This window comes from Mustela erminea, chromosome 7 (assembly GCF_009829155.1).
Source record: "Mustela erminea isolate mMusErm1 chromosome 7, mMusErm1.Pri, whole genome shotgun sequence".
NCBI lineage: Eukaryota > Metazoa > Chordata > Mammalia > Carnivora > Mustelidae > Mustela > Mustela erminea.
Genome location: NC_045620.1, coordinates 135,274,735 through 135,288,020, shown reverse-complemented (window position 1 = coordinate 135,288,020; position 13,286 = coordinate 135,274,735). Strand labels below are relative to the sequence as shown.

The window sequence follows — 13,286 nt, the reverse complement described above, 5'->3', positions numbered from 1 at the left end:
ACTAAAAAAAAAAAAAAAAAAAAAAAGAAATGTCACAGTGGTAACAGCTAGCAAAGCGGTGACAGAGCCCCTTTCTTTGAAACTTTCTCTAAGGCCTGAAACTCCCTCCCTGAGGGAGGGCATACCTAGGTGCCAAAACATGCCTTAAAAAGGAGGGTACGGCTCTGCCTACGTGTACTCTCTATCTCCGTATCAAATAAAAAAAACCTTTAAAAAAAAATAAATGGAGGGTACTTGGGGCACCTGGATGGCTCAGTTAGTTAAGTGTCTGACTCTTGATTTTGGCTCAGGTCATAATCTCAGGGCTCAGAGGTCAGAAGACAGTGGACACAGAGCCCTGGAGAAGTCACCGTTGCCATATCCCAAGCATATTCCATGTTCAGGAAAAAAGCATTAAGTAAAATGTAGGGATGAGAATATAAAGTAAAGAGTTACGCATATATCTAAAAATTGAGCTTCGAAGATTCTCATAGTGCATGTTCTGTGGTTCCTCATGCCTGGCTAGTAATGGTTCAGAACCCACATCCTGTGTGTGTATTTCCCTCTTTCTTCCTCCTTGGAATTGCTGCATTCAGTGTCATGCCACATTACCCTCACAGCCCCGTCTGTTCTTGCATACTTCACCTGGGAAGGTCTTGCAGGACCCTTGCTGAATTTCAGAGTTGGTGAACATCATCTCGCATGAACACGTGAGAAACCCAGATCACATTTTGAAGATCATCTCCTTCCAGTTACCTGCTGAAGTTGGAGACTCCTTCCTTCCTTCATTAATTAATGTTTTCATTCAACAAATACCATGTGCTTGAAATGTGCCAGGCTTTGTGGATACCATGTCCTCACCCTCCTAGAACTTTGGATCTAAGGGAGGGTGGGTATATTTTAAATAATCACACTAATGACTACATAATGCTAGTTGTGCTAAGGGTATTTGTGTGTATGTGTTTTTTTTAAAAGATCTTATTTATTTATTTGAGAGGGAGCACAAGAGGTCAGTGAGAGAGAGCACGAGAGGGGAGAAGGTCAGAGGGAGAAGCAGACTCCCCGGGTTTTTTTGTTTGTTTGTTTCCCCTTTTGCCTTCTCTTTTCCACTTAGCTATTGACTGTGCAGGAAGGTTTCTTAGTGTCTAGTTCTTACTTACGTCCCATGCTTTTCTGACCTCAGACTTTTCCATTCCCAAACCAGCGCCTTCACGGCCTTTTGTCAGTAGGTGCCTGCTTCCCATTATACACGGAAAAGTTAGGGCTCCTTTCATACGGGTCAAGAGCAATTAGAAACACTTACACTTACTGCGGGTCCTTTTCTGTCACTTCTTGCCGATTTAAGTGTCATTTTATTTTTTGTTGGCCTGATACTTTGAAGTTTGGTTTATATAGTCTTTTCCCCCAGGAATTACATCATGAGTTCACTCACTTTCTTTTAAACGAGTGTTTTCTCCATGTAGTAGAATTGTTTCCTCTTTTATGAAACACTATCTCTGTCTCTTTTTTTCCTTTTAGTTTTTTCCAGGACGGACTGAAAGCAGTTGAGAGCCTCAAGCCTTCCATTGAGACACTTTCAACCGACCTTCACACAGTAAGCGGCTTCCCTCCCACATAAATGAGTGTTGAAACAGTTTTTATGCAACGAATGCTTTGATATAAGCGTTGCTTCTGTATGATCCCATGTTTGTAAGCTGACAGCCGGGTAGTACCCCGTGGACGATGGAGTCCCCATGGCCATCACTGTCCTGGCTGGTGGTGGGGAGGGAAGCATTTGTTGCATTTCTGTGGCCATGCCCTGTGACCTCCAGCACCTCCCTGCACCTCAGCCCTGCTTCTCTCTTTGTTTTGTTTTTTAAAGATCAAACAGGCCCAGGATGAAGAAAGAAGGCAGCTGATACAGCTTCGAGATATTCTGAAATCAGCTTTGCAGGTTGAACAGAAAGAGGTGAGAGGATTTAATTTTGAAAGATGGCTCTTGTATACCTGTGTCTCGGAGGCTTTGGGACAGGTGAATGTGACATTCAGGTCCTCCAGGAGCTCACGGTCCACTCTGGGGCTCTATTGGGCCAGCACCTAGTGTTTGGTTTACTCCTTAAGTTTGGTTTTCTGAAACCCATCTTTTTAGATCTGTTTATTTCATGGGGCAAGTGTTTGTTTACTGGAGACCCAGCCTTCATGGCAGTGTATAACCCCGTCTCCGCTCTCTAGTCTTAGATGCGTAGCTCTCAACGTCTCTGTTACATGGATACTCGGTATCAGTGCTGTTGATTTTCTGCCTAGAACTTTGTGATTTCCGTGGCCCTGTATATGTGGCCGCAGCCCACATGGGCATCACCAGGTACTGGGTAGCCACCTGCACCCTCAGCCCTGAGATCCCACTCTGTAAAACATGGGGACCTAGACGCTCTTACAGTGGCATTTCCATGAGCAGAAGCCCTCAGTTTCTCTGGGATCATCTCTTTCCTATAATCCCTTTCCTGCATGCTGACACATTCTCTGTGACAGTGTTTTGGAGGATTTTTAAAAACATGTTAAAAAGTAAATTTTTAAGGTAATTCTACAATCTGTTTACTGCAGGGTGGATATTATAATATGAAATTTAACATAATCCCCTTCCTTGTACATAAAGGAATGTATCTAAATGTATAGCTAGTCAATTTCACATAAATAATGATTAAACTACTTAGCAGAGCGTGAAGTTCATGGTCGGCAGTTTGCTATGCTCAATTTTAAGTTCCTGTACTAAAACTGAATATTGTTGTTTCTCTCCCAAATGCATTTACCTTTGTGACCGAAGTCTAGGAGAGTAAGTAGTTCAGCATTTTAATCAATTGGAGAGTTTTGCATGCTTTCTTCATGAATTTAAATTACTTCCTTCCTTGCATACATTAATAGCCAGTAGCATTTTTAACCCACTGAGCCACCCAGGCGCCCCTGCCAGTAGCAATTTTAATTTTAACCCTTTCTGTGGGTTTTATTAAAAGGTAAAGAATTTGGATTCACAAATACAACTGAATGGGAAATTTCCAAGTTTGAGGTTTACACACTTGCTGTTGTCCCTTCTTGGAAGCAGAGTGACTCACCCCTCCCTTTCCTTCCGCTGCCTCGCTGAATTCTTCATGTGCTTCTGGAGACCGCCTCTGCTCACCCCAGCCCCGGTGATCTGAGTTCCTGTTCTTTCAATCAGGACAGACTCCTTATGGGTTATTGGCTGTATCTTCAAGTACACAGATGCTTTTTCTCTAGCTAGACCTTGAGCAGCTTGAGGATGCCTTCCTGCCTTCTGTGCCTCGCCGGCCATTGCATTGTGGGACCATATTGCTCATTTACTAGGCTTTCGATAGACATGGGTCAGCTAAATGAAGTTGGCAGATCAAGGTCATATGTGAGTGCTCAAAATTACCCATGGGATGGTGGCTTCCTCCCAGTCTGGAGAAGATAGATCCTGACACGTTGATGTTCCCAAACGTGGGCGATAAGCAGAAAAATAAAAAGGAGAAAAAGATCTTGGAGTATGGAGAAAATAGTGGCTTAGATGTGACTAGAAGCGTTGATGCTGGTGTGGGAGCCCCAGCGCTGTCAGAGCAGCCGGTTCCCCAGCACAACTCTTGGGGGCGCTGAGAGCCGCTCTGGTCTGAAAAGGAACATCAAACCCACAAAGCCAATCTCAGGTTTACAATAGAGGAGAGCAGAGGCTGGAGTTGAATGGTCCTCTGGGCACAGTACAAAGGCCATGTTTACTTGGGCTGAGCCGAATTAGGAGGTTTGGGGAAACTGCCTGTCTTCAGCTGCTGATTTATGGCTTTGCAGAAAAGTGTAGCAAATCCACCAGCACACACCAGAAGTCTTGACGGTTTGTGGAGTTCATGTGTTTTTGTTGACCAGCCCAGCTGCCCACAACTGCCCAGAGGGATCCTAAGAACCTTCTTTACTGCTCCTCTTCAGCTTTCGCCCAAAGATGGAACTCTCCAGTCTTCTGCCCGTGGTTGTGTCGTACTGGTTGTATTAATCTCTGCATTGCTTTTTGATGATGGCATTCCGTAGGTCAGATGGTCTTTGAACACAGGCGCCGGGAAGAAGGAAATGTGGATAAGTGGAATTTTATATATTATTTAAAACATTTTACGATTCATGTCCCATCCCTTCCCGTTACAGCAAGAATTGACCGTTGGGCTCTCTCCTTATTTAGCTCTTATTCCCTTTTTTTGTATTCTCTCTCTAGACTTAGAAAGCTGAAGGTGTTGATAGTTTTTATTTAACGTTTACAAAAATTCTTGCTACGTGATTTCAGTTCACGGTGTGCCTGGGTGGCTCAGTCAGTTAAGCGACTAAAGAATTTCAGTTCATGTGAATTAGGTAACGCGCCCCAGGGAAGCTGCACTGATGATTGGTGGGAGACGTTCTCCTGTTTCCTTCCTGTGGATCTCAAACCTCAGTCCTGTGGGCTTCGTGAAGAACATGGCTCTTGTATATGGCGGCTTTGGGCTGCTTCTCTTTGTCACATTTTGGGACGTTATGATCCCGGTGCCCCCATATCTCCTGGCATTCGTATTTTTTGGTATTTCTGATGTCTGTAAAGAAGATGGTGATGTTTGATTTTTGGACTTTTATTAAGAAATCTTTCAGGCTTATAGAAGAAATAACTGCAGTAAATACCTATATATGCATCGTAGTTTTTTTTGGTTTTGTTTTTTTGTTTTTTAAAGATTTTATTTATTTATTTGATACAGAGAGAAATCACAAGCAGGTAGAGAGGCAGACAGAGAGAGAGGGGGAAGCAGGCTCCCTGCTGAGCAGAGAGCCCGATGGTGGGCTCAATCCCAGGACCCTGGGATCATGACCTGAGCCGAAAGCAGAGGCCTTAACCCACTGAGCCACCCAGGCGCCCCTATGCATCGTCGTTTTAACACGTGGGAAGGTGACAGCCGTCCGGTACTGCTCATTCTCGTATGAGCCTTCTCCTGCTTCCCCGTCCACGTACGTCCCAGCTCAGTGGGGTCCTATGGGACAGATTCCACTGCAGTGCTGGCAGGTTCTCTGACAAAACCTCACTGTTGGTGTGTGGCTTCTCTGCTGTTTGCTGTTGAGAACCCAGACTTATGCCTCTGGCGGAAGGGCTCGGCCTCTGGGAGCTGGTGTTGGTAGGCCAGAGGGCTGACACCACAATGATTTTCCCACTCTGGACATCTCAGGTGTGGTCTCTCTTTATGTCAGCTTTAGGCTCCCCCCTCTCTTTCTGTCTCTCTCTCTCTCTCTCTCTCTTTTTTAAAGATTTTATTTATTTATTTGAGAGAGGGCAAGCACAAACTGAGGGAGGCACGGAGAGAGAAGCAGGCTCCTCACTCTTGCTGAGCAGGGAGCCCAATGTGGGGCTCGATCCCAGGACCTCAGGATCATGACCGAGCTGAACCAGACACTTAACCGACTGAACCAGCCAGGCACCCTTAAAGTGTGTAAGTTTTTATGATGTTCTAGGATCTTAGGGATCTCAGGGTTACTTCTGATGTAATGAGTAAACCTTTATGTGTATAACATACATGACGTCATCACTTTTTTTCCCCCTGTTCCTCAAATATTAAATCTGCTGCTCATCTGGGCGTTCTCTGTCTTGGCAGGAACCATGTGTAGCACTTCATATGGCCACATGAACCTTAGGGTCACGGAGGGTTCCAAGTTTGAGAACTTGCATGGATGTCACAGGAAAGACGATATGTGCCTTGTGAGCATCCAGAAAATGCCCACTTCACCTGTGTGATTTAGAAACACGGACAGTCTCTGTGTTGTAAGACTCGCTCAGTCAAGTCCTAGACTTCCTTGGCTTTTCTAGGGAAGTGGAGAGTGTGATGGAGAGTCTCCGAGAGCCCGGGTAACGGGGATAGCCCAGCCCCCAGCCACTTGCCTCTCTGTGTGTTAGATTTTTCTTTTCCTCAGAAATATAGGCTCTTTTCTCTTGGATTATATTTCATTGAGCTGCAGTCTTGGTTATGTGAAAACACAGACTTCATTTGTCGCCCCTTTACCTGGTCAGGTATTGTATAAAATACCTGTATGAGCAGGTGAAGAGAGGCCGTTTTTGTTGGCTCGCCTAGAGGTCACCTTAAAGATGCTGAAATAATTAGTTCTAAAGCAGAGTCAATTTCATGTCAAACAGATTACGTTCCTCTTTCTTACACATTTTAAATTGTACAGCTGCAGACTTGCTTCCATGTTTTAATTGATTCAGGAAATGCCTGGTGCAAAGAATAAAACCATAATTTCTTCCTTAAAGTCTCTGGCGAAGGGTCTGATTCTGCTGAAGAGAGGAACGCCCTTTATCCTGCTTACAAGGCCTGTGAGCGTTCTGATTAATATGCTTGGCACGAGCACTTCCAGCAGTTTTGTCACATGACTCCCCACTCACTTTGTGCAGGGCTTTTTTTCTCCCTAAATCAATAGTCATATTTCTTGGTTGTGCAGTTTAGTCTTTTGACAGGTTTATTTTTAGTCTTTCACAGACATTCGTATAGGTGAGCAACTTCTCTGTTTCTCCTCCGCCACCTTTATTCCCAGTAGTGCTTAAAGCTGGGTTTGTTCTAGATTTCTAGGGCTAACATTCTGCCCTTTTGAGAGAATGTGGAAACTGGCACCGTCCTCACCTGATGAATGAGTTGTTTGCCCTGGTTGTCTGGAGGCCGGAGTGCTGTGTGAACTCTCTGTGAAAAATGAAGACATTTCTCCTGTTTTGGGGTCTATTTGTTTAGGCTTTGTTCTCAGTTCAATAATGGGATGCTGAGCACATTATTGTTTCTCAGATCAAGATTTTCTTTTAATTTTCTTATTTTTCAGAGTTGTCCCACATATATTTTACAGTCCCATATATATTTAAAAAAAAAAAAAAGCCTGTGCTAGACAGACTATGTTCATGGAATGGAGGATTTAATACCATTCAGATGGCCACAGCCCCTGGACTGATTGGCAGATTCAGTGCCGTCCCTCTCAAACTCCCCTCTTCCTTTTTACAGAAATTGACAAGCTGATTCTAAAATCCGTAAGGAAATGCAGGGGACCCAGAATAGTCCAAACAGTCTTGAAAAAGAACACAAGTTGGAGGACTCACACTTCCTGATTTCAGAACTCACCATAAAGCTGTAATAATCAAGACAATGTGGTACATTATGGTGACTAACATAACACAGTTTTTAAAAAAAAAAAGGACAGTGTGGTACTGCCACAAGGACAGACTTGCTGATAAGTGAAACAGAATTGGGAGTCCAGAAAGAAACCATTAGACATATGGCCAGTCGATTTTTCAACATGGGTGCTAAGACAATTCAGTGAGGAAAGAACAGTCTTTTCAATAAGTGACGCTGGGACCACTGGATGGACACAAGCAAAGGAATGAATGTGGATCCCTGTCTCACACCATAACCAAAAATTAACTCAAAATGGATCCGAGACCTAAATGTAAGAGCTGAAACTCAGATTCTTCTTCTTCTTTTTTTTTTTCTTTTTTTAAAGATTTTATTTATTTGTCAGAGAGCGAGAGCAAGAGAGAGCACAGGCAGAGAGAGTGGCAGGCAGAGGCAGAGGGAGAAGCAGGCTCCCTGCCAAGCAAGGAGCCAGATGTGGGACTCGATCCAAGGATTCTGGGATCATGACCTGAGCCAAAGGCATTTGCTTAACCACTGATCGACCCAGGCATTCCATGAAAGATTCTAAGACAAAAACATATAAATCTTCATGACCTTTGAGTAAGCCATGGTTTCTTACATGTGACATCTAAAGTCCAAATGACAAAAGTAACAGTAGATAAATTTCATCAAAATTTTAAAATGCTATGCTTCAAAAACCTTTAAAACTATCAAGAAGTCAGGGGGCTTGCCGTCATCTTCAGATAAAGGTGGAACTCTGACTCAAGTCTGTGTGCGCCTTCTACCCCTTGGCCTACTTTATCTTAGCTACGCTAGCTGTCCTGGTTTCCTAGAGGACTACCGCAGCCACTGCTTGCCTCTCCATGCCTTCAGGCGCTGTCTGCTCCGCCTTGAGTGCTCTTTCCTTATTCTCCTCCTCTTCTTGCTTTCGTCTTGAAAACTCCCTCCCTCCAGACTCCTGCGGCTTCTTCCACTTGGCCCTTCACTTCTAGGGTGTTTGTGTTCCTGGTTGGGTCACACTGACGGTTGTGCATTAATTCTTTCTTCATTCGACAGTGCCTGGTTTCCCCAAGGATAGTGGAGATGAGACAGTGTCTCAGGAGATCCTCTGGTGAGGGCGCGTGGAAGGAGCATTGAAGGGAGCACTGGAACTCCCTTCCATTCTCCTCTCTGGCCCGAACAGGCTCTGCATCTTAACTAAATCACTTAGGTTCATCATGTTTCTTCTTCCTGTGTTACAAAATGGAGTGGGTGGAAGCTTCTCAGTAAACAGTTGGCCTGTGAACTCTGTGTTTTGCTCCCCCATTTCCTTGTGTCTGCCAGAATTTCCAGTGCTAGTATGGACAGCTCCTTTCCACACTTGGCTTGGGGCTTCGGATATCATCTGTTCAATAGTTGAGCACCCGCTGGATACCCAGGGTTTCGTTGACAGTCCTTGGCCTTAAGAAGCTGAAGACTAGAGTTTCCAGTTGGGGCAGACTCCGCCAGATTCTCTGCTGGCCAAGGGAGCAGTCTGCCCGCCGAGTCTGAGGCAGTTGGGTTCAGTGCTTCAACCCCTCTGCTGGGTCGATGGGTCAGGAAGGGAATATGGCTCAATACTGTTATGTACCAGGTGTTCGCATGTGTTCTCTTACTCAGGCCTTACTCTAGTTACCATTTTACTGGGCATTGTTTTCCTATTTTCCAAGGAAGAAACTGAGGCAGGGAGCTTACGTAACTTTCCTAAAAGTAAGAGGTAGAAACATTGGGGATTTTTCTTGCCTAAACGGGCTGCCTTTTCTAACACATCTGTTACCTTTCTTCTGGAGGCTGCTTTTGCTACATCAAGAGCTTCTTGCCATTATCAGGGACTTAAATCTCATAATTAAGTAAAATCCGTAACTTCCAAATGGCTCATTCTTCATCAGCCATTTGGGGGATGCTGGTTTGACATTTACTTCTCCAGCCTCACAGGTGGCATTAACGAATTCCTGAGTATGAGTTTTATGTCCTTTTTTTTTTTTTTGCTTTTTTTTTTTTTTTTTTTTTTTTTTTTGCCCATAGGTGACATTTTGCTAGTTTAAAAAAAAAGCACCTTAAGGACAGCTTTTTTAAAACTTGGAATCTGGACAGGATTAAAAACAACTTCTCGACCATTTTTAGGATTCGCAACTTCGGCAGAGTACAGCCTATAGTTTGCACCAGCCTCAGGGAAACAAAGAGCACGGGACCGAGCGGAACGGCAACCTGTACAAGAAGAGTGATGGGTAAGTGACCCTGTGGCTGGAGGTTATGTGCGTGAGGATCTCCTGCGTCCAAAATTGCTCAGCTCTTTTTTTCTCCCCATTTATCTGTAAGGATCCGAAAAGTGTGGCAGAAAAGGAAATGTTCGGTTAAAAACGGTTTCCTGACCATATCCCACGGCACCGTAAGTATTTCTCTTAATCGTGGGCTGCTGCAGTGAGGTGAGGGGGACGCCAGCCCCTGGGCACGGTTTGGCTTTGACAATGCCTTTTAAAGCCCTCCCTGCTTGGGGAGCATATCTGGGGTTCTTCTTGATGTGGGGCACCTGACCCCTGTTGATGCTGCTTCAGCTGGGAGAGCCTTGTGTCCTTGGCTGCCTGACCTGGTCTGGCGGTCTTCGTTTAGATGCCGGTGGCTTCCAGAAACACACAGTCCCCCACTTCCCAGGTGTTTTTGTCTCTGGAAATGGAACATCCCACTTGGGGAGATTCCTATTTTTCCATGAAAGGAGAAGCGTTTCAGTAGTCAGTACCCTGAGACTCCGAAATTAAGAAACAGAGATTTTAGTCACATTATTGTAGAAATCTAACACGCTGTGCCCAACCGTAAGACCTTTTTCTGTCATCCTGTGTGTAAGAATCTTTGCAAGAAACAGAAGCCTCTATGTGGGGCCTATTGCTAGACCAATCAGTCTGAATAAAATGATTTCCTAATCTATCTTTCAGACCAGGGATTTTAACCACAGTCACAAACATAGCCGTTCATACCATGATGCTGTTTCCCACAGTGGCTCAGCCGTGTCCTCACCTTACTGGTAGGAGAGGATCTGAGAAATACCACGTAGGCTGGGAGACATTTTTGACACGGTCGAGAGGCTGTGTTACTGCTGTTTTGGCGCTGGTGAGAACACTGATGGTGGCTGGCATTTCTGTTCCCCAAGCAGGAGGCCTGATACTTTGTGCATTCGAGCAGCCCCAGACCGGTCACGGGATTGGAGATAACTCCGAGTCTTTGTCATCTCCCCATCCCCATTCCTGCCAGTTCCCACCAGTTCCCCTGGTGACAGGCAGAGCAGGCAGGAGCATAGCTGTAGACAGGTTGTGGCTCAACGTGGGTTCCAGAGAAACGGCTCTTCTCGTGACTCGTGTGAGGAAACAGAGGAGAACCCACGTGAGGCAGGAGCTGCAGCCTGGGTTCTGTCCCACTGGGGGCCCCTTCGTTTTCACAGACTCTGCGTGGGGAAGAGAGACCGGGCCATAGCATACGTCCAGTGTCCATAGGTGTATCTTGGGACCTGTGGTCTAGGGATTGAATGTGTCTTTAGCCTGGGCAAATAGAGATCCTGTCTCTTTTCTAAAGACCAGCCTTCACTGGCCTCCTTCGTGGTCATGACATCACTCCCCGGGCTGTGCACTTTGGATCCTGATGTGACGTTCTTTCCGTGTAGACGTATGCCGGAGTGCTGGGGAGGATTGCTCAGGCCACAGGAGGCCAGTGTATCTAGTCACTGTGCCGCTTTAAAATTAAGACCACAGACTGGATGATGGCCAGGGTCCTTCTCTGCTCCAAATGCCTAATTCTGCGCCCTGCTTTCAAATGATGGCTTTCTACGCAGTTGTTGTTTTAATTCAGGTTCATTGCCTCCATGCAGAAAATTTCACAGACTAAGACCAAGTTTCATTTTGTGCCTGTTTACAGCTCTTAAGTCATTTGGTGTATTTGAGTCATTAAAGCATTCTGCTAGACCCAGGGCCTCAGCCTCAGGCAGTGAGCAGTTCTCCCTCCGAGACAAAAGTGAAAACAGGCCTCGGAATCCTTTGCTCGGGTGTGAACTTGGGCTCACAGCACGTGCATTACTTGAGCTTCTCTAGAAGACACAGAGGCTCTGTTTCCTTTAAATGCCGGTGGGTCGCTCCCGTGTCGGGCAGATGAGACAGTTACAGCCAGCTTTATCAGCGTGCCCACAGCTCACCTTGTCACACAACTTTCGTATTTAACAAAGGCTGTGTGTTTAGTGGGGGGATCCCTCTCGGGAACCTGTGCGCGCCCCATATGACTCACCCTGCCCTTTGCAGCCTGGGCTGGGAGCTGCGGGAGCAGCCGTTGCCTCTGGCCCTTGGCCTGTCCAGGAAAATCAGAGAGTTACTGGAGCAGGAGCTCTGCATACGCCACAGCGCTGTCCTTCTCTCCTTCTTCTGCATTCTGCACACTCTGGAAGGCGGGATCTCCCCCCCGCCCCACCCCGCACACATGCACACACACGCGTGCCACTGCACCCACACGGTGTTCCCGTGCAGCGATGTGAATTCGCCTCTGCCAAGAAGGGGGTTTGAGAGATGCCTTTTTGTTTGATTTGGTTTGGATTTGGCTCCTTGTGTAACTTACCTTTGTAGTCAGCATCTCCCTGACTGGCTAATTTACCACTGGGGAAAAGGGCAGTTGTTCACAGACCCGATGGAGTAAATGGGGACCTGGGAGCAGTATCTGGTGCTCAGCAGAGAATCAGGTCTTGATGCAGTGGAAGCACAGGGTGGGTTTGCACGGTTTGGAAAACCAGTTTCTTCCCAGGAAGCTGGCAGCCTTTGCGAAGAAAGACTGTTGTGTTCTGCATTCTAGCAGAGGGATGGTGATAACATCCGGATGAATTCAGTGAAAGCCGTAGTTGGTATTCCCCATTAGCCAAGATTAATTGTGTTTTCTGGCACTGGGAAGAAGGGATCCTTGGGACCAAATAACTAATTGAGGATCATCTTTGCCAAGTGCATCCCTTTGCCACACCGCCAAAGACTGGGGTCTTTTTAAACTGGAAGAAATGTCCCCTGGTTCTTACGTAGTCTCATTTTTAGTTTAATGATCATCGGACATGAAGAATACACACTTCCTATTTTAAGCTTGAGAAATTGGGAAAAAATCGAATAGCATTATTAAAATGAGAGGAGCTCTGATAATCAGTGCCTGGAGTCAAATACAAAAATCTTTCCTGCTCCTTCCTTTCTATGAAGCCAGAGCTTTTCAAATTAAGCTCTCAAAGAGCTCTGGTGTCTGCTGCATTAGGTAGAACTCTTCTGTAGCTGAATTCAGTGATGACACCATTTCCCCCAAATTGCAGCCGGGGAAGGAATTGAAAGGATAGCATTTTCTCTATTTAAAGATTTCCTCCCTTAGATTTTTCCTCATGGCTTTGGTGTCAGCTGCCCCTTAACCTGGATGGACAAACAACAAACCATTATTCATGTAAAACAGACTGACGTTGAGCAGTATCAGCCGTTCTGAATTTTGGGGACCTGCTCTGATAGCTGTTACTTTGAACTTGGAGCCACTTTCATGCCTTTAGAGTTCTTCCAATTCACATAGAGGCACTGAATATCTCTCCATGCCTTGTGGTGTTTGTATGCTGTGAAGAGTAGTCGGTCGTGGATGGTAGGTGTCTTGGTAAGAGTGAGCAGCTCTCCCCGGGGCACGGGAACATGAAGGAGAACAAGTTAGGGGGCGCTGTGCTGCCTCGCAGCAGTGGAAGGTGTGCACAGGTATGTCCAGGCCCACGCCTCTGCTTTCCATGGAAGGCCAGGAGCTGCAGTGAAGAGCTTGTGCCCTGAGCCCGGGCTGCTTGGCTCAGGTGTTGCTTCGCTGCCCCCAAACTCTGTAAGGCCCATCCTGTTCACCAGTCTGTCACCAGCCCTGTGTATATACCAGTACCTGTGCCAAGCCTCGGTGGACACCAGCAGTTTGCAAGTAGGACAGCAACGTCTCCTAGATGCATATCCACAGTTGTGTGGTCACAGCAGGCGATGGGGAGACACGTGCTTGATGTGGTGAAGTGCGTGGTTGCATCACGGTCTGGTCTCCCGCTTGGCGCTGGAGAAATACATCAGTGTATGGGCTCCGGGATGAGCCAGGTAATTCTGTTGGTGAGGATCCAAAATTGGATTGATGGTACTTTCACTCGGAATT

General features: G+C 46.1%; 1 protein-coding gene across 9 annotated transcripts in view; it reads left to right on the top strand.

Moving 5' to 3' along the window:
• The window catches only part of ASAP2 (ArfGAP with SH3 domain, ankyrin repeat and PH domain 2), a 166,966-nt gene that overhangs the window by 109,007 nt on the left and 44,673 nt on the right, over positions 1-13,286 (top strand). For 7 of the 9 annotated variants that reach the window (XM_032353369.1, XM_032353371.1, XM_032353376.1 and 4 more), the window contains 5 exons: positions 1,498-1,573; positions 1,841-1,927; positions 2,780-2,788; positions 9,255-9,358; positions 9,450-9,519. In XM_032353369.1, coding sequence (XP_032209260.1) covers positions 1,498-1,573; positions 1,841-1,927; positions 2,780-2,788; positions 9,255-9,358; positions 9,450-9,519 — 346 coding nt within the window. The remainder of the gene's footprint in view (positions 1-1,497; positions 1,574-1,840; positions 1,928-2,779; positions 2,789-9,254; positions 9,359-9,449; positions 9,520-13,286) is intronic. The other 2 variants (XM_032353370.1, XM_032353372.1) reach the window with 1 other exon arrangement.